This window comes from Oreochromis aureus, linkage group 8 (genome assembly GCF_013358895.1).
Source record: "Oreochromis aureus strain Israel breed Guangdong linkage group 8, ZZ_aureus, whole genome shotgun sequence".
Classification (NCBI taxonomy): Eukaryota; Metazoa; Chordata; class Actinopteri; order Cichliformes; family Cichlidae; genus Oreochromis; species Oreochromis aureus.
The window spans coordinates 30,001,046-30,022,444 of NC_052949.1; the positions used below are offsets into that span (position 1 = coordinate 30,001,046).

Consider the following 21,399-nt stretch of genomic DNA (forward strand, 5'->3'; position numbering starts at 1 on the left):
ATGGTGCAGGGCATCCACGGGGATAGCGACACAGTGGTAAAGTGTGCAGCTGGTGGATTGCACCTGGATCTGCTTTGAGCCCCTTCTTGTTTGCAGTGCTGATGGACAGATTGACAGATGAGGTGATGCAGGAGTGTCTGTGGACTATGACGTTTGCAGACGGCAGAGAAGAGAAATAAAAATCATTACCAGCAAGACAGAGTAGCAGGTGTTGCTGAGGCTCTTACACAAAGACAGGAGGCTGGGTTGAAGATGCTCAGATGTTCATTGGGAGTGAGCAGCATGGACGGGATTAGAAACGAGTCCATCGCAGTGGCAGTTTGGGCATGTGCTAAGGAGGGACGGTGGAAATACTGGACAAAGGATGATGAATATGGAGCTACTGGGCAGGGGAAAAAGAAAACCAGAGTTTCATGGATGTAGTGAAGGCAGATATGCGAAGGGTCGATGCGACAGAGGAGGATACGGAGGACAGGGTGAGATGGAGGGAAATGATCCGCTGTGGCAACCCCTGAAGGCTGTAGCTGGAAAAAAAGAAGCAGCCTATAAAAATGAGGTGAAACTGAAACAGCCTTAATAAAAATGATGAACAATCATAGTACTTTGTTACTTTTGATATGTGTGTGCCCCCGAGTGCCTTTTCTTTAATGAGTTGAAATGAAAATGGCCATGTCGTTCCCTCTTACTTTACTCTGTGCTCCAACCACACTGGTCTCATTTCTGTTGTGGACAGAAGGCTCATTAAAGCAGGAGTGTTGATTTGAAATGAGCCTCCTGGCTTTCCTGTCTTAACCTGCTCAGAGCAATTAAGAGTAGCATGGAAACTCTCAGACCTCCCTGCTGCCTTCATGTGAATGATGATTTTCATCAAGAGGATTTCTTTAGTCTAAAAAAGAACTTCAGATTTGTTGATTTTGAGCAGATGTACACATTGTAACCAAATTTAATTTGCTAATGAAAAATGAGTCATTCATAATTAGGCTGGATACAGCAGCCATGTAACGCTGCCAAACCTGAACATGACTATAAGCCAGCATGTGTAGTGTCTGTCCTCTGAGTTTACATGTTTGCACGTGAGCGCTCACTACTGACTCACACCTCCACATTAGCACACAAACACTGTCTGCATAGATACAGTAGACACCATAGCTTCAAAACAGTGAGTAACTGAGGCATGCACACTTGTGCTGTGCGTGCTTGGTGAGGCGGTTTGATGTTTATGTTCGTGTGTCAGTGCTGTGCAGCTGAACACAGTTTGTTGTATTAGGTTGGCTGGAACAGTGTGTTCCACTCAGTGCCTACCTAATGAGAAGACTCTGTTCTACACTCACTGTCTTGTGTAGTAGTTCATATTTAAGCCAAGTCAGAAAAAGCAACATGTATTGTGTTGTCGTTGTTTGCAGTCAGACAGAAGTTGAATCAGCTGCTGCCGTGTTCCCTGAGTTGTGATTTGATTTGTTTTATAGATTTATAGATTTCCACACACCATACAACTTTTATGCATGAATTATGAAGCATGATTGTTAGAGTAAACAACACAACCACTGAATCTGCAAATACAGTATATCAAAATTAGACATGTAAATCCATCCATCCATGCATCCATGCATCCATCCATGCATCCATGCATCCATCCATCCATGCATCCATGCATCCATCCATGCATCCATGCATCCATCCATGCATCCATCCATGCATCCATGCATCCATGCATCCATGCATGCATCCATCCATCCATCCATCCATCCATCCATCCATGCATCCATGCTCTTCCACTTATCTTTATCAGGCTTGCGGGGGCTGGAGTTTGTCCCAGCTACCATAGGGCGAGAGGTGATTGATGATCGACAGATCACCAATCTGGCACAGGGGAGAGAGACAGACGAGCATTCACATTCACACCTGTGGATGATTAGAATCACCAGGTGACCTCCCCTCACCCTCAGCTGGTGGCAGCAGATCATAGGGGGTCGTTTGATTGTTGGGCCTCTCTGTATTAGTGTAGAGGTCTTTACCTTTCATTATTAAACGCCTTGAGGCAACTTTCATTGTGATCTGGTGCTATATAAATAATATTGAAAGGAAGTCAAATGAATACACACTTTATGATAAACCACATGACTAGAATATACACACTGACACTACGCAGTCTGCCACATGAGTGGTGACTGAAACAAAGGAAGGAAGGAGTGTCAGGTTGGGGGGGGCAGTGCTGACTGCAGCGGAGCTGTAACACACACACACACACACACACACACAATGCAAATTCCTCTATTCTTAAATCACTCATGTTCACACAGAGCTCCCCGTTCTTTAGTAAAAACAGTCGTGTCTCTCTCACACTCTCTCTGTGCGCTGCAGCCTCAGAGTGTTTTATTTATTTATTTTTGGAGTTGGACAGGAAGAAGAGAGTGGGAGGGGGCGGGGACTACAATCTGTTTGGCATAAACGGCACAATGAAGTCAGTGTTTAGTGGGCCAACCCAGGCTGCTGCTCAGTTCTCTCTGTGTGTGTGTGTGTGTGTGTGTGTGTGTGTGTGTGTGTGTGTGTGTGTGTGTGTGTGTGTGTGTGTGTGTGTGTGTGTGTGTGTGTGTGTGTGTGTGTGTGTGTGTGTGTGTGTGTGTGTGTGTGTGTGTGTGTGTGTGTGTGTGTCCCTGTTACTAGAAAATTGTGGTCTGTGTGGAAGCTGAAGAGCAGCAGCCAGATAATAAAACTGTTAGTGCTGACTCACCAATCTGACCAAACGATACACACACACTAAGTGAATGTTTCATACATTGTTTCCAATCTGTCGCTCCACCTTTCTGCAGAGATGCTTTTTGTTACTCTCACTTACGGTTGTCAAGTACAGCACAGAGTAGAATTTCACTTTATGTGATCATTTAATGCTCCTAAAATGCTTCAACAGCACAAACACAGTGAACAGGAGCAAGCTTAGGAGACAGCTGTTAACCACAGTCCATAGTGTGAGCATGCTTATCAGTCCAGTATCAAAACAGCCGAGTCATATAAACCACAGAACAGATGCTGTCCTGCTGCCCCAAATTTATTACTAGAGCACCAAATGCAGATTAATCTGTTAATAATAGAGCCTACCAAATACACAGTTTCCTACTGTTAAGTTCACTTTGAAAAGTTGAGTCTTATGAATGGGATATGGGATTTTAGGAGTTCAGCAGGAACATCCAATGGAGATGTGGCTGGAAACCACAAAGTACAAAGTATTGGGTTTCATGGAAGCTGTTGCCAGCCCGACTCTTTGATGGTGTCATGAGGGGACTTTCAGTATTGTTTACATTGCAGGATCACTTCTGTGTCTTACAAAATTAAGTTTTCTTTGTTTTCCTCCGTTAAGTGTGGCTGTGGGGAGAGGAAGGCAGCAAGCAGCTGACACACCCATTTTAATAGTGTTCAGCTGACAGCCTCAGAGGAGGTTTATGGCTTTATGCCCTGCAGTGTTGCTGATACAAAAGCTGCTCTGTCTCTGTGTTTTCTGCCCCTCCCTGCTGTTGCACAGTCACCTGTTGTGTCTGATTTAGACTTCTGTGGGAGAATCTTTGTAGAGACTATGATGTAACGTATGTAAGAGCTATGTAAAACCACACGTATAGAGTCACCACTCAGATCTGACTTAAAAACCCTCAAAACAAAATAAAAGCTTTGAAAGTTTGCTCATTTTTGCCAACTTACATCATTCATTCAGTTTTGACAGCCATCAGAAAAAGGAGTAAAATTGTTTCAGAACAGTTTCAAACTGACATTTCTCCAAGCCCATTACTGTATATACAAGCAAAGATGAATCATGAAGCTGCAGTCTTTGCCAGAATCTCACCAGATGGGCTCGCAGGATACAATTTTGTGAAAAGTTGATACATTTTTAACTTGTGCAGACAGATTTTCCTCTTGGAGAAACCTTTGAATGTCTTCACACTACTCAAAATCTTTGCTTCATGACTATAATGTCTCTTTTCCTATATTCATGTAAGCTAGCTTGCAACAAAGCCATTGGGTGATTGTATTAGCCTGTTGCCTGGGTTAAGCTGTATATTTGTGTGGTGTGTAAACACGTCTACACTGATCCACCGTATATTCACAGGTATGGGTGTAAGCATGCAGCATGAAACAATGTGCTCTGTGAGGCTCTGTACTTACTGTCAGGAGTAAAACAGCACAGAGGAGAGATTATTGCAGGTTTTAAAGCTTCATACTGACTAACAAACCCAGGTAACATCATAGCTCCACTGTTCATACACAGTGAATAGTGTGTGGGCTCATTGGGATGGATTAAGAGTTAGAGGAGTCTATTAACAGAGGTCATTAGTCATCAGAAGGACAAATTCTAGAATATGAGACACACTGCTTTCCACTGGGCTATTTTTAGGCTACACTGGTTTAATTTGGAGTTAAAAAAGGTTTTGAAAGTAGAGCACTGCAGCAGGATCAGAGAGGGAGGGAGAAGGTGAAATGAAAGCTGGGACTTCATGTCATCTGCCTCACTTCCTGCTGAGCCTCAGCCTCTGTGTCTTTTTGACTCCTGCCACTCTTTATTTGTAAGGAGACGTGCACGGACGTGTGCTCAAACCCCAGTTCTTATCATACAGTCTTGTAAACAGTAATTAACAATAGAGAAGATTATGGATGATTTCACATATGAGAAAACGTTTAGATCTTTTTTTTTTCCTTGTTCAGATGTTGAGATGAGAGCAGCTACTGATCTGTATCAGCCCGTCTCCAGGAGAAGGACCGACTTATTTGATTGAAATACTAATAATCTGTTTTATTCTGGAACATTTCTGAATGGATCATTACTACACAAGCTGTAGTTGTAGTGCACATAAGCTCCTGATTGAACTGTGTGCACGGAGCTGTGAGCTGTGGTGTCTGTGGTTTGGTTACTCGGTCGTCTTTTAGCATTCCTTTGTGTCTGTGATATTTCCGATTGACCATCAGTCTGTGATATTTCTGTCTTATACCTCTTACCTTGGTGTGTAAGAAAGAGGCACTAGTAGAAAGGCAGCGTCTCTTCTTTCTATTTGTAAACTGCAGCTGACATTTTCTGCTCTGCAGGTGTGTAATGTACAGGTTTTATTTTTTACTGTCACAGCAGAAAATCTGTTGTTATAGAAAAATGAAATTATTGATACTTTTCATGCGTTACAGCGAAAGGATAAAGAATAAAAACAGTACATAGTAGTGTGCACAGGTACCACAGGTGCACAGTGAGGGCCTTATACTGTGAAATAAAAATGAGGTCACAGAAGACTAAAAACTAACACTTTGTAGTACAAAGTGTACATGAATAAACGAATCAGCTCAGTGGGATGAGCAGGCGACTGTATGATGGTTAAGAGCGGCGAGCTGCAGCCCTTTGCCGCCCTTCCCCTCTCTCGCTCTGCTTTCCTGTCACTCTTCACTGTGTCTGTCCAATAAAGCCAGAAAATAATTTAAAAAATTAATAATAAGTACACTATAGATCTAAGAAACTTCTCCAACAAGGTATCATGTAGAAATATGTGTGTGTGAATCTTTCTGGGTAGTATTTGTTTCACTTTTGGTTGTGGCTAGTTGCACAGCAGTAATGTTGTATCTGCACATGTGTGTGGATTCTGGACAGTTGTTGACTTTTAAAGGTCCGCACTGACAATAGAGCGTCAGAGCTGTATGAAATATAATATCACGTCTTTAAAAAACACTTACACTTCATTTTTTCCTGGTTTCTAGTTTCAGAGTGAATCTGTTTTGTTTTTTTAATAAAACCTAAACATCATCAGATTTTCACAGAAGTTGGATTTTTAAATGTTTTCAGTCACTGCAGTGAGAATCAGGTGTGACGCTGTGCAAGTCCTGTCTCAGCCATCTTGGTAATGGTTCCAGTTTGTACGGAGCTTTACATGCTGCGTCCACACTGGACGGATTTGCTATGATGATATTTGATGACTTCAAGTGACTAAGAGTAAAATAACCACCGGCGATGCGAAATGGTCCCGAGTTACACTTTTCTCACCTTGGAGGTGTGCAGTGACCGTGACCGCCAGGGCAGCATACGATGACTGACACATGACCTGGAAGTAAATGCTTTTAGAGGATTACCGAGACAACCAAAGGACGACATGTGTGCAAGTAACCGGCCATCTGCTTCAAAGCAACCTTTGACGAGCAGTTTGCAACTTGACTTTGCAGCTTTATATAAATAATTTCAATGATCATCGGGATATAAAACAACTGAATGAACAAAACAAAAACAAAGAGCTTGTATCTGTGCCCCAAAATAGGGTCGTTAAAACTGTTTTTCCTGTGCAAGTTGTATTTCTGTCATTGTAATTACTACTGACGAATTCACCCACAGATATCAGTTCAGCTCTTATCATGTTTCTGCTTTAGCTTTTACCAAGACAGGCCTTTGCACAAATAAAAAAAACCCACTGTTATCCTTCCCAGAAGTCTGGACTGAGGGAGGTGACTGCATTAGTTATTATTTAATCCTTTAAGGGTCTAATGTTCAGTCGTGGAACAACAATGCTGTGCACAGCACTGCTGTACATCGTGCTAAAGCTCATGTAGACGATCAAAAAGGCACCTTTGAACATTTTTGTTGATAGACTGCAGTATGAACATGCATGGTTGAAAACATCATAAACACTGAAATGCATTAGAAAAGAATGAAAAGTGTGATGTGAAAATCTTTATTCAGTAGATATAAACTGAATTAAGCAGGAAAACTGTCTGAAGATTATTCCAAGTGTGCCAAGCTTTTTATCTGAACCCACAACATACTGTGCAAGTGACACATCCATCAGAGAAAGCAGGAATGTTAGCAGAGGGAATATCAGTACGTTATTACAGTCGGAAAAATCCAAGGAACCGGAAAGAATGATCATTGGATCTTTTCATCAACCACATTCCAGCAAGTACGGCATGATGATCCCAGTCTGGACTCAACACGCTGTGAACCATGCATCATTTTAAGGAAGAGACATCTAGATTAGACTTTACAGAAAAGCCACCACAGATCCACGAACTAACATCAGCCTGTGCAAGAAGGATGGCACAGAGCCTCTGACACACAGGCACTGTGAAGTATGGGCTTCCACTTACGTAACGCTTTCTTTTCCTACATTTAGGACTTTTGTGAAAATAATAATATTTGGTCATATTAATAAAGAAATGTAAACATTCTAAAGAGTTATTAGCTTTTGAAGTTGAAATGAAATGAACACGGTGCCACCGTTAGCTGAGAAAACCATCGTCTGTGTCTAAATGACTCTCACAGACGGTCTGCTTGTTTCTGAGCTGGTGGGGCTTCTTTGACTCAAACACCTGTTTAATCATTTGCTGGTACTTGTCTGTGTCTTTAAGGATGAGGTGGACAGTCAAAACCCAGTGTTAAGAGACAACCCTCAGCTTCATGAAGAAGTGAAAGGCTGGCTCAAAGACCAGAAGGTGCAGGAAATTTTTATGCAAGGTAAGTTTTTGTTTGGACTGTGTGGTCGCATTTTAACATGCTAAAAGCTCACCACATCAGTGACATCGTTACTGTAATAGTTGTTTTATAAGGAACGTGCAGTAACTTTAGCAGTGGGACTATAACTGCAGTGGGAACTGTTTCCTGTGGCTTGCAGGTCCCTACTCATTAAATGGCTACCGTGTGCGTGTGTACAGACAAGACTCGGCCACCCAGTGGTTCACTGGTATCATTACACATCACGACCTCTTCAGTCGAAACATGGTCGTTATGAATGACCAGGTACGTGGATGCACTCACACACATCTCCCCTCTATGTCTTCATCATGTTTAAAATAATAATCATTTACAGACGTTTCATCTGATTTCATCTGGTATTAAGAGGCAAAAGAAGTGGAGTTTGACTTTTTCCCGTTAGCCTTCGATGAAAGCAGGCATGAATCTGACACTGCCCAGTTACTGATTTACAATGAAATCAAATTGATACTATCCAAGTCTCAGAAGTGTTTGAATCTTAGTTACCTCAAGGTCAGAGGCCGAGTTTGATGAAAATCTCGTGAGGATTTTGGTGTATCTAGGATGCCTCTAATGGTTGGTTAGCAGTTTGCAGATATTCTGTTCTTGCCCAAATACCATAGACCTGTCCATGCAGAGCAATGTAAAATACTGTAATTATGTTTTTTACATTTGCATCTAGTTTCTGTTCCGTGAAATCATTTGATATCGTTTGAATTCTCCAAGATACGAGTGTTGAATGAACCTGGTGTGTGTGCTCAGGTGCTAGAGCCTCAGAACGTGGATCCATCCATGGTCCAGATGACCTTTCTGGATGACGTTGTTCATTCTTTGCTGAAAGGGGAAAACATCGGTATTACCTCCAGGCGAAGGTCGCGATCCAGTCAGAACAATAACACTGCCCACGTGAGTACAGACGCACACAAAGACACAGAAGGAAATATGAGATACAGGGATAAACTATCACCTGTGCTGTAGGTACTCAATGAGAAATTAGAAATGAAGAATAAATAATGGATTGTATGCAAAATCTTAGGTTGATGAGGGTGTGGAGTTGACATAGGGATGAGACTAAACACATAAAGCTGTAGAATAAAAGAGATTGGTGTATTAATGACTGTCAAGCTGAATGCATCCAGCATGTGGCTTTCGTTGTTGTGTTTCTGTTAGCGAGCATAAGCTGCTGCTTTTCATCTAATCTCAGCATCATCTGCATCCTCTCTGTTTATCTGTCCGTTTCAGAGACATTGGTCAACACAGATCTCTGAATGCTCTGCATCATTATCCTTTACATTTCCAAGTCAGCATTCCCTGAACAGAGCTGTGGCTCCGGATTCTTCCACAGAGCTGTTTGACCAATGTCCGCTTCCTTATTTTCTGTGTTCACCGTATCTTTAAATTGCCAACTTTGCCTTTAAAGTAAAAGTTTCTATGAACCTTGAGTAAGAGGTTAGACACACAGACGCTCTCTGTTGTTCTGCTCACCTCTTGGCTCCGTGTAATGTGACTGCGATGTCAGCAGATGACCATTAAACTGTGGTGATGTAATGTCGAGTTGCCACGTAAGACTCGTTTGAAGCAAGCTCGTGTAAGGAGCTAACGTTGAACTCTTAGCCAGTCACTTCTGGTCCCGCAGTCAATAACAACATTTCTCCTTGTCCCACATTTTCTTTGTGTTCATTTCATTTTGTTATTTTTCTTTTTATTATTTTTTCCTGTTGTCGTTGACATTTTAAAGATGGCGGGAGGGAGACCCGGCGGGACCACTGGCAACACTCAGGTACCCCAGAACCCCCACTGCTACACCACCTCCCAACCCTCCTGTCCTACACTTTCTGCAGTAGAACAAAGCTGACAGACTTTCACACACCCCGAAATCTTAACTCAGGGTCAGGCCTGTAGTTACAATATAAAGACCCCTGATGCAATTACTGTTTTCATTTGGTGCTTATAAAGAACAAGCTGATTATCTGGAGTGGAGCTCTAATTCCACACATCACCTCTGAACTGCGATGCAGTCTGGGACCAGTGTCACCCACTGGGACAAAGTTGGAAACACGGTCAGTGATCAGCTTCAGTGGAAAATAACAGACGAGCGACGGATTGATCTGTCTTCTCAGTCTTATTGGTTAATTTCTGCAAATCTCTCTGCAGGTTTTATTAAATAATACTGGATGTCTCAGCAGGCACTCGGCCAGACATCGAGTAGTTTACTCCATTTGTCTTTTGGACTGCTCGAGCAGACAGATTAAACTCTGTGAAGGTCGAATGTGTAGATCTGTGACAGTACAATATTTCAGGCACCATTCATCTCTTCAGTATTTTTTAAATTAATATAGCTGACCTGCCTAAATCATCTTAAATGTGTAATATTCATGCATTAATTCAGTTTAAAACGTTTTCTGTTGAAACCTTTTTAAAATTCCATAAACACAGATTACAACTTAAACCTAAATCTGTACTCTGTGTTCACGTGTTACAGTGTTCATGGAAGTCAAAAGACAGTAATGTTTCACATGTTCATTAAAGAGTAACCAGTCCCAGGCCAAAGTGCTTCTCACAGCGCCATCTACTGGCTGCTTTACCCTCCGCCACACCCCGGGTAATATAGCTGTTCCCAGCTGTGACGATGTGTGTGTGTGTGTGTGTGTGTGTGTGTGTGTGTGTGTGTGTGTGTGAATCTGACCACAGAGGTCAGTGCAGCAGTGTCTTGTGTAGTGTGGGGTTGCTTTTTATTGATAAGCCCTGAGATCCAACTTCTAAGAAACAGCGTCCTCTCTCTCTGTGTACTGAAACACAGAGCTATGCCTTTCACCAAGGATTAGATTAAGTGAATCAAGAACTAACTCTCACAGGCCCGTGATACTGAATGTCCTGTGCATCATGTGCCTGACTGTAGGTTCTGTCCTATCAATGCCACGGTTTGACCGTTTTAGCATGGACGACTGTTTGCCGTGTCCGTTTCATGGTCAGGAACAGGACAGAGTGAATAAACACACACACAGCAGCCTCCAACATGTCAGAGCCTGCAGAAGTGTGTTAACAGCAACAGACTAACGTCGACCACACAGCGCTGAATGTCAGTGTTTGGCAGCTTCTAGTGATTACAGGGAAATAACCATGGGCCCATGTTGGTCATGAAAAGTGGGTGGGTACTTAGTTCAATGACTCTCACTTTGAACCAGCTTCATTGTACGGTGTACTGACGCTGTGAATTAAGGATGACGCTGACTAATGGGGAAGAAAGCAGCGCCCACTGCCACCGTCAACAAAAAGTGAAAGGTGAAGTCACAGCCTGGTTATGAAGCCTCAGTGTCAGCCTCACTGATGCTTCCACAGGGATGGAAACAAAAAACTCTTAAAGACCTCATTTCACTTACAAATGGTGACGTTCTCGTGCAGCACAAATGTGTTGCATAGTACTGTATGTGTGCAGTAAACTAATACCTTGCAGCTTTTGTAAAATAGTGTAGTATAGTTCACAAACGGTATTCAGTAGGTCTGCTTTCAGGGACAGGGGATCTCACCGTGCAGACCACTGAACACCTTCTGAAATGATCTTTGTAAACAGCAAAAGTAGATGAACAGATGCAGCATTGTCTTTTGTACATTTTCAGTACTGGTTACAGTTATTTGAGCGTACTGGTATGTACATTCACCTAATAAACCATAAGAAACAGAATGACAGTGACCTGTGTGAGTGTTGCTCTGTGAGAGTCACAGTATCAGGATGCGTTAGGACAGTGATGCTCTCTCTAGCCTGAGATCAGCTCACTGCCCTGCACTCTGCAGCCTATAAAACCCAAGTTAGGGACAGCTCCAGTGATCCGTGTGTGCTCTGTCATCTTCCATCACTGCTGTGGTGGCAGTTCGTAGCAATATTGTCCTTCCTGTCTGCTGTCAGCGACAGCAGCGTGGGTCATGTGAATGATGGTAGACCGTGACCCTCAGTTGCACATGATAAATAGGAACATTCTCTGAAACTAGAAAGTACAAAGTAAAGTAAACCTTGATGACTCCAGCCTCTTCCAGGCATTGTTCATGTCTGTGGACGCTCCTTTGACTGAAGCTAAACTCATGTTTTAAATTATTGCAGAAGTATATCAAGCAGACATAAATACGTGACTGTCACATAGACACCATGTAGAACAACCGTGTGTTTGTGGTAGTTGTTTCAGTGTTCCTTTCTTATTTCATAATCTGTACAGTTGCTTCAAACCCATGGTAGACCAGTTATTTCTTTTGTTTATTAATTTCATGTATAAACGTGTCAGCCAGTGCTTGATTGTGTGGAGCATACAGCCTGCCAGCCGTAACAATGAAAGCCGAACAATAGAATCTGATGTAGGTAGTTTCACTGATGTTGTTGAGGTGCATGTTATGTACTGGTAGGTAAAATCAAAGTTATGTTTGTGATTTACAAGTCTGTAGATTTCTGTACATAAATTAAATTTGTTATTTATTTCTGTTTTAATTCTTGTAGAGTCATTACACACGAGCCCAAGCTAACAGCCCTCGCCCCATCATGACATCAATAGGCCCCAACTCTAAAGGCTCACAGGGCATGCTGGCTTCCCAACAACTGAGCCAATCGCAGCAGAGTCAGCAACCAGTCAGCCAATTACACCACTCGCCTGGTGGCAGTGGGCGGGAGCAGAGAGAGCAGCGCAACTCTCGTTCTTCCAGGAGGAAGGGATCAGATAGCAGCGTGCCAGAGGAGGAAAAGGACCGAAGAGAAGAGCCCGCGGGGCGAGGTCAGTCGGGTTTCATCACAAGAAAGCTAAAAACATGCACACATATAAAGGCATTTTATGGAAGCACTGCCATTTAAACCTCCATTTAATTGTTAGCCGTTGTGGGAAAAAGTCCAGAGTTTCATGTCATATTGAAAACAATAAATGAACTTCTGCTCGAGTCAAACAGAACAATGGGTGTATGAATATCATGCTAGCACGAGCTAGCTGTTCACCTTTAGTTTTCACAAAGTGACTTCACTAACCTCTGATGTCATGGTGGGTTTCCCCATCTTTTATGTACAGTCTATGACCTTAACCTAACCTATTGAAAAAAAGAAGCAATTTTTGGTTGCTATGCACAGGGTAGCTTAATGTAATCCCAAGACTTGCACCAGATGTTAGATGTTAATTAATATGATGTATTATGTACCATCATGTTTAGTTTGTGTAGGTTTCTGGTTCTGTTTAGGAAAAGCTTCCTTTTATGTCTCACCCATGTGTGTGGACCTGACCCAGTTTAGTGGCTAAACCAGACTAACCTCTCACTGGCTCTGTGGCCTGAGCGGTTTATACGATTATTGTTATGGTCTGACTGAGGTTTTACCTCCAGTCCTGAATATTTAAACTGTGCATTCTGACAACAGGTGGGTGGAAATAATGATTCAACAATCCAACATATTATTGTCTAATACTTTTCTGTTAATGTGTGTTATGTGTTCTTGTCTCTTTCCTTAACATCTTTAATAAGATACAGTAGCTTGCCTTTGTTTTTGATACGTAAAATGTCTATAAATGAACACAACCGTCCTGACTTTTGTCTCTATTGCTCTCAAACGCGACTACACAACGATCTGTCCAAAATAAATCTGTAGAGGAACGCGTGGCTGTCGCTATCACGCGTAGAGAGTCTCACTCAGGTACTATAATCCCACCTGTTTGTCATCTGTTCAGAGCCCAAGTCCAAGGTGAAACAGTCTGCGAGCAAACGCAGGAAAGGTGACGAAGATGAGAAGAAGGCGGGTCTAAAGAAGCTGAAGACCGACATGACGTCCGATCTGTCCGAGAGCAGCGACTCAGAAAATCCTCACAATAAGAGAGCCACCCACTCCTCTTGCTCATCTTCTTCCTCCACCTCCTCATCTTCCTCCTCCTCCTCCTCTTCCTCCTCCTCAGAGCCCAACTCTGAGAACGAGCTAAAGACTCGCAGTGACGTGAAACCAAGTGCCATTTCTAAAATGGAGGAGGACGAGAAGCCGCTTCTGCAGGGACCCAAGACGAACGATTCCTCGTCTGTCATTGGCCGCCTGTCTCCATGGGCGGAGCTTCAAGTGACAGAGGATGTCAAAAAGAGCGTAGTGAAGGAAACGAGCAAAATGTTATCAAAGGAAGACGAGGAACTGGTAGCAGTAACGCAGATCACCCAGTCTCCACGGCAACAGACGCCGCTGATGTCTGATGTTGTCCAGGGCGGCGTTCTGGAGAACAGCAAGAACACTGTGAAAGGTAGAGTGAGCTGCTGCAAGTTTCTCATCTCTGACGATTATCAGTTCAGCGTTCTTACGTTGTTGTGTTTTGTTTTAGCGTCGTCTCGATCCCAGACGCCATCGCTGTCCCACCTCCACAGTGCCAGTGTGATTGACATCACAGATGACGCCCAGGCCACCGTGCACCGCGAGAGTTCAGAGGCTGTGTCGGCACTGCTCGCTTCCCAAAAGGCCGAGTCCACGGCCCTTTCGCCTTACCTCTCTCTCAACCCCTCACCCGTCTCCTCGCCTCCTGTAGCTCCGTCTCCCTCACCATCAGAGGGAGGCCGCAGGACGGAGATGGAACCTCCCGTGCAGCAGCAAGGCGTCTTGGGAGGCGGCGTTACGGCAACTAAGAGCATAAGCAGCAGGATGGAGTTTGCTTCTTCTGAGGTCATCAGGTGAGTGCATACGATGTTTTAAATCGCTCAGCTCACGTTTTTTTACCCCTGGGCTGATGCTGGGACGGCGGCTGAGCAACGTGGACGCCTGTGAGAGAATGAAGCAACGTACAAATTTCAAATTGATACAATAGGGTCAGGGGTCAAGGTTTCTGAAAATCTGGTGACTGTGATAACTCGAGATCAAGGCGACGTATTTTTGGGAAATTCATACCGTAGACTGTCTTTTTGGAGTTGGAATTATTTCCAATGCTGTTTGATTGTAGATCTCAACTAATGCTGGATTTTGGGGGCCTATTTTAGGAGAGTAAAACACTTTTTTATATTAAAATATTAGCAGCTGACACAAGTTTAGCAAACACAATGGATCTCTGGTCATCAAAATCAGAACCACATCTGGCACAGCTGCTGGGATCGCTGCCTGTTGTGTCTTGTAGCTACTGCACATTTGTGGCTTTGTGATCTCCCTAAAACTTGCAGGGAGAGTTACCGAACTTTGTTTTATCTTGTTTCCATAAATATATATTCTGTTAGTATGTATTTGTTCCTACACAGTAGTTTGGGTACTGCTCACTTAGCCAAGACGTAGGGCAGCGCACTGGATGGTGGATGTTGCTGTTAGCAGCCCACTAGGACCCCTCTGTGTTTACATGTTCTTGCCATGTAGGCTCTTTCTGGGTACTGTAGGCTCCAGTGCAAAGACATGAATGTTAAGTTTCCTGCTGATTCTCTTGCCTTTTGTAGCCTTGAGTTAGACTAGCAGCATGTTTAGGATGCATCCTGCTGTTTCTCCTGTCACATTCAGACAGGCCTGTGACTCTGAGTAGGTTAAAAGGAAATGGATGGATAGATGGAAAAATAACCTGGTCGGGTTAGGGTTAGACAAAGTGGATTGAGGATCTGAAATTTGAAAAATAAAAGTGTCCCAATCCTGGATTGGATACAGTCACAGAAACCTGCCCTGGACCACACCATGATCTGAGGATCTCTGACTTCTCTCAACGTTTAACTTTATAGTCTTTCAAATATAGTGCGATATCATACTTGTTTCTTACCTTTTCTGTTGAAACTACCAATAATCCCGCGGGTTCTGCTGTGCTTTTTTCCCAGGCCTGTCACATCGATAGCTGAAAGTGTGTTGCTGGTGGAAAAGGAGAAAAATGTCCTTCCTCACCATCATCTTCATCAGCAGCAGCACCATACACTACAGTCGTTCCACCCTGGCATGAAGAGTCCCTCTTTGTCTGAAGAGACAAGAAAACACCCTCAGCAGCAACCAGCCCCCCACAAGATGAACACGGTGCTCCCCCCTGACATATCTAAAACTCAGATCGCCTCCAGCCCAAACCCCAGCTCGACTCACCTGGACTCCCTGAAGCAGAAATCCCGCCCCGACAGCTCTCCGAGCCCCTCCTACCCAAACGCAAGTCAAGCTGATCTGGTCAAAGCTAAGACCCACGCAGGCCTGGTGGACATTTCTAAACCTAAAGCTAACACCTCCCCCGAGGTATCTAAACATAAAATACCGAGGTACTCGGATACTTCCCCGCCTCCACCGTCTCGTTTGCCCATTAAAATAGAGCCGGCAGAACCTCCGCGGTCTGGCTTCAAGCCAGTGCGGTCAGAGTCGGGCGCGGTCAGTACGAGCAGCAACACAAAGAGTCCGCTCATTATCAAGAAGAATGAGCCCTTCACTGTTTACAGAGACCCAGCTCTGGTTCGCTCCGACGCAGAGAACTCCGCCTCTGCAACAGTCTCATCCAATCACGTGGCAGCCTATCTCCATCCCCACCTGCACACGTTGCACTCCCCCCACTCGCCCTGCCTTACCCCTGCATCACACCCCCACGCAGCTTCCCATCTCCTTGCTCCTGCTCACACCTCCGCCCTGCCTCACCCACACCTTTTGCCTCCCACTGTGCTCCCAGCCATGGCCCCTCCTGCAGCATCTCTCCACCCTCGACTCGACTCTCCGGGAGGTCTGGGTCACCTTGCTCTGCCCCACCAGCAGCAGTACCTACAGGTGGGCCTCCTGTGTGCTACAGTCCTGTACTGTGGAGAAGAGTAGTGTGTCTTTGTCTTTTTACCCTCCTTTAAAGAAAAGGTAAAGATGCGTCTGTGTTTTTCAGGGCCAGGGCCACCCTTCACCATCTCTTCTAGCCCAAGCTCACAGCGGGGCTGCAGGACTTGGTCTGTACCCAATCCTGTGGCAGTACCCCAACGGAACACCAACGTCCTACCCACCAGGGCTCAACCTGCCCCCCACAGCTAAGTGGGTCCACCCTGAAAATCCTGTTACTGTGAATTCTGAGGCCTCTCTCAGGAGGGTAGGTGTACAGGAGCGCCCATATCAGTGTGTGTTTGTGTTTTTGTTCATTTTTCCACTGGTGAACAAAGATAGAAGGAAAAGGGAGGATCCAGAGAAGGATCTGGAAAAAAAGAAAGAAAAATTTGGTAGGCAGGAAGAAGAAGTCTCATCTTTAAGCTTTAAGCTCTGGTTTTTGTTATACCACAGTTCATTCAACAGGATGACACTTTCCTTTGTACTGTCCTTGTTGTCCTTAGAATATCTACATTGATTTTATTCAGATGTCTGTTATAAAAACATATTCCAGTGTGCTGACGATTACAGAATGAAGTGATGGTTTACTCATTTTGATGTTCAAAAGTTCACTGCTTTGGTTTCCAAAGCAAACCTCAGTGCCTTTTATATGTACGCAAACGCGCGTTGCAACTTCTTATCTGGTGCGCGTCTTTTGTTTTGACAGCGAATGCGCACCTGCAGACCACTTATGTGCACCCCTGCCTATAAGCCTGTTGGCCATGAGCATAATGTGTGACACAATAATAAAATAAGACGGTCACCTGTGAGGCCGAAATGAACGTTGCTGAGCTCCATGGGTAGATCTATGAAAGTCTCTGCACCTTCCTAAAAATGCCTCAACAGCGCTACAACTCTACATGGATCCTAGTAATAGCAGTAGTACAGAGCTTTGTGATACCAAAGTCTGCCACCTTGTGGATGATATTTTAATAAGATACAACTGACTGTCATAAAAGTAATTATTCTTTTAGTATTTTAATGGTCACCTGATCTGTTTCTGGAGCTGGTGATCAGTACCAAAGTAACCGCACCAGTTGTGTGTTCATTCAGGAAGGTAGACCTTTAAACTGACGGCCTTGAAAGGTCCACTTTTACACTTAACATTAGTTCCAGGCGTAGAATTATTTCTCATTTCCAGCAGGAGTTTCACTGGTGACCAGAAGATGCCTGGTGGCTTAGAGGCTTATGGGACCTTTTGCTGTCTTGCTCTATGACCTCAGTAAAGACGTGTGACTTATAAATCACAGGTTGTTAGCTAGTGAGCATGCAGCGTCCCTCAGATACACCGTTCATGTTCCCGGGCTTGTGACTCGCTGATGATGTTTGGTTTTAAAAAGCTGAGCAGACAAAAGTCCTCCCTGTGTGGAGTGCATTCACCAGTGGGTGACATCACAGTGACTAGTCCAATCCAGGGGGAGTTCGTGGCTTCAGGTTGCATTAGTCATTATTCTTAGTCCATGGAGGAAACCTGTGATCTGACCCCTTACTGTGGGGTTGATGACATACACCAGCTTGTTCCCTCGATCTGTATCCCAGAGTTTTCTTGGGCAGGATACTGAAGCCCAAATACAACTTGTAATTGTCAGAGTTTGAGTGTGAGCGTGATTATTAGAAAGTGCTGAAGTCACAGAGTCAAGTGCTGTGTGTAGGTGTGAGTTGTTGAATGTGACTTGGAGTAAAAACACTCAAAGCAACAACACAAACATGTTTCATGTAAGCAGAGCAGAAAAGTGGAATACACGGCCTTTATATCAGCCCATTAACCATTTCATGTTGATTAGAGGAAACGCACAATCAGTCGAGAACACCTACCACCTTCTTCTTTTATCGTTCGGCCGCTCTCTTCACGCATGGATCGTTACCTTCCATCTCATCCTGTCCATGCATCCATGACCCTCCTCTGAGCTCCCCTGATCGGGTCCCTCTGCAGCATCCTGATTTAGTTTTTTTCCCTTGTATAGTGATAATGTAATACACAATGACCTGCATGTGTCTCTAAAACGAGGAGTGTTTCCAAAGGTGAAAACACGTTCATTAACCATGAAATGAAGGATGGTCGGAGCTGAGGATGACTGACGGGACACCTTTAAACTTGACTAAATATATTTAGTAGTTTTAGTAAACAGGCTGCAAAAGCTGAACATGTTCCAATCATGTATATTTAAAAAACCAGATTTGCTTTGCTCTGAGAAAAAAAAGTAACTATCTAAACATTTACAGTGTGATTCATAACATGTTTTAACTGTGTACATTATTGCTATTAGGTCAGACAAATTCACTGTTTGTCTGTCCGTCTCAGTATCTTCATATTCATAGCATATCATGGCCTGTGAGGCTGGATTTCAGCTTTAGCGTCCATAAAGGAAAATCCAGGTGAATAGTTGTGCATTAACTAACAGACTAGTTTCTCAGCTGCTGCATAAAACGCCATTTTCAGTATTAGCATGCATTTATAGTTCCTGTATCGAGTATTATTGATTAAAAGTAATAAATTGTGTTGCCCACACATGCGCTGAGAGAGCTAACCCCGTTCAGCTGGAACTGAAAGCTCATGTCAGGTTCATTCACCCAAAAGTGACATTTGTCTTATTAATAAAAGCTGAAATAATGCTGGTTTTTCCAGCTGTGTTGAGCCTCTGTGTTAAAAAAGCTACTGGCGAATCAGACGCGAGTGTCTAAGGCACAAAATAACCTCCACCCCATTATTGTTTGGCCACGTGTTTCCTCACATAGTTTTTTGCCATGAGCAGAATAACAGTGGTGTGTTTGTTTGTGTGCTGTGTAGAATACTGCCAGTCCATGGCTCCATAAGACTGCTGGTGCTGCTGCTGACAGTTTGGGAATGCTGAGCCACGTTCCTGTCCGGCCAGCCAGCGCCGATGCCCACCGCCCCCCTGTCAAGATCGCCCACACGAGCCCTCCATTGTCAAAGACCAGCGTGGATCTTCATAAAGAGTAAGCAGTTCTTCTTAAAAGTGCTTTAGTTAAAGCTGCATCGTCACTCTGTCACCAAACGTGATGATTTCCCACATTAATACTGACGTCTAGGTTTGAGGAGGTGATGGTGCAGTAAATCAGGCCACAGGCTCCAGCTCAACTTCTACAGATCAGAGGACAGATTATGGATGGTTTGATTAACTGTTGACTTTAAAACACTTAATTAACATAAAGATCGTAGTTTGGCCACTTTGCCATTGTGACTTGTTGTTATTGAAGAGTGGAGAAAGTCCACGCTGAGGAAAAGAACTACTTCCTGTTAAAATACTTTGTTTTTAAAAACCAGACAGTCTCCCAGGTCATGGTACTCTAAGGAGTCTTTAAGTTTCTTCATTCTCCTTAGAACACAAATGTTTGTGTTTTACTTCTTACTGAACCTCACACATAATGGATTGCATTTATATAGCAATAATGCAAGAGAGCTCTCACAGAGCAGCAGGAGACCTGAGGTGGCTCTGAGCTGCAGGGAGTACCTGCTCAGTCAGATGAAGTGGCAGTAACGTCGTACTGAAGCAGTTTACCCAGAATGCCATTCATTCAGCAGCTTGTAGCCTCCTTACACAACCAACATCACTGACTACCCAACACAAACATGGCTGAGGTTAAATCATCCATCAGTTGTTTCTCTCAGTGATTTGCCTTTTTAATATCTGATTGGCTATCTGGCTAAAGTGGGCTAATCTGCTGACATCTTATTGGCAGTTGGCTGGTGGTGGTTCTACTGCTTCCCAGTTCATGCAGGGTGTATGTTTGTATGTTTGTCACACTATTATTAAAGGGGGAAAAATTCAAATCTAATTAATAACTAATAATTGGTTGAGCCACCCTTAGTAGCAAAAACTGCAATCAAGTATTTGCAATAACCGCCAGTGAGGCTTTTACAGCACTGTGGAGGAGTTTTGGTCCAAATTCAGCCACACTGGAGGGTTGAGCATGAACCATCTTTTTAAGGTCATGCTACAGCACCTCAATGGGATTCAGGTCAGGACTTTGACTGGGCCACTCCAAAGTAGAGATGGACCGATCCGATATTACGTATCGGTATCGGTCCGATACTGACCTAAATTACTGGATCGGATATCGGCGAAAAATAAAAAATATAATCCGATCCATTAAATATCAAAAAAGCACCTCACAAAACTTGCAACACGGCGTAACTCGGCTCATAACCGTAGCACGTCGGAGCAGTATGCCTCACGTGATAGAGCGGCTGTGTGTATTTGTAGTCTCGCTACCAAACCAGCATTTCATCTCCGAGGAAGTTATCCCAGAGAGAAGTAAAGCAAGTGTGTAAGTTCATCTCTGAATGTTTGTAAAGCGTACCCACGTTAAGCTTAATAACCGATATATGGAGCGACTGCCTCTCCCTCACCTTCCTGCTGCTACTTCAATCATGAAACTGCTTAACGATCAGCTGATCGGCTTTTCTGTCGTGAGTCCGTCTCTCTTCTTTGTTTTTGGCCCACTTTGCACCAGAAAGAGGAAACCAGCAGCTGAACAACAGCAGCACGTTTAAGCTTGATAAGCTGTTGTTAGAATTTATTTAATATTACTTTCTACACCAGGATCCTTTTCTACGTAGCTGACGGCTGGTAACTGTGCAGGGGCGGATCTAGCAAAGTGTAGCCAGGGGGCCGATAGGGCATGAACAGGGAAAAGGGGCACAAAGACATACTTTTCTTTCTTATTCTCATTTAAAATGTCTCGCTTTAATAAATAATTATCTGAATCTTATACCCAAAGTTTTAATCTGATGTAAAATGTATAGAAGTCCATTACTGTATATAGTAACTGTTAAGTCTAATATACCCTAGTAAGCTATAGTACTTTTTTCTTTGAGAAGGTACCATCTGTGCAGTCTGCAATTCTGTTGAAGAAAGATGTTGAATCTATTTAATTATTCTTGAAAAATAATTTATTTCTGTGCATTTTTTTCACCCTGCATCAAATTAAAGTTGATTACATCGATTAAGCATCATGAGGTGGAGGGTGGGGTGGTTCCCTATTTTTTTTTTTTTTTTTTGTTGGGAGTTTGCAACCCTATTAGTTAGGTTGCTTAATATTTCTGCTAAGTACTCTTTAAAATACCAGAATAGGGAGGATGGAGCAGGTTTAAGTTTATTAGATTGATCAGTGTTGCTGAACTATGAAATATTTTGGG

At 43.5% G+C, this 21,399-nt stretch overlaps 1 protein-coding gene across 4 annotated transcripts in view; it reads left to right on the top strand.

Annotated features, from left to right (window-relative positions):
- jmjd1cb (jumonji domain containing 1Cb) overlaps positions 1–21,399 on the top strand; it is a 112,734-nt gene that overhangs the window by 74,502 nt on the left and 16,833 nt on the right. For 3 of the 4 annotated variants that reach the window (XM_031739661.2, XM_039616051.1, XM_031739675.2), the window contains 10 exons: positions 7,357–7,462; positions 7,620–7,744; positions 8,240–8,383; positions 9,216–9,257; positions 11,961–12,231; positions 13,165–13,716; positions 13,795–14,137; positions 15,248–16,160; positions 16,267–16,464; positions 19,027–19,196. In XM_031739661.2, coding sequence (XP_031595521.1) covers positions 7,357–7,462; positions 7,620–7,744; positions 8,240–8,383; positions 9,216–9,257; positions 11,961–12,231; positions 13,165–13,716; positions 13,795–14,137; positions 15,248–16,160; positions 16,267–16,464; positions 19,027–19,196 — 2,864 coding nt within the window. The remainder of the gene's footprint in view (positions 1–7,356; positions 7,463–7,619; positions 7,745–8,239; positions 8,384–9,215; positions 9,258–11,960; positions 12,232–13,164; positions 13,717–13,794; positions 14,138–15,247; positions 16,161–16,266; positions 16,465–19,026; positions 19,197–21,399) is intronic. The other variant, XM_031739667.2, reaches the window with a different exon arrangement.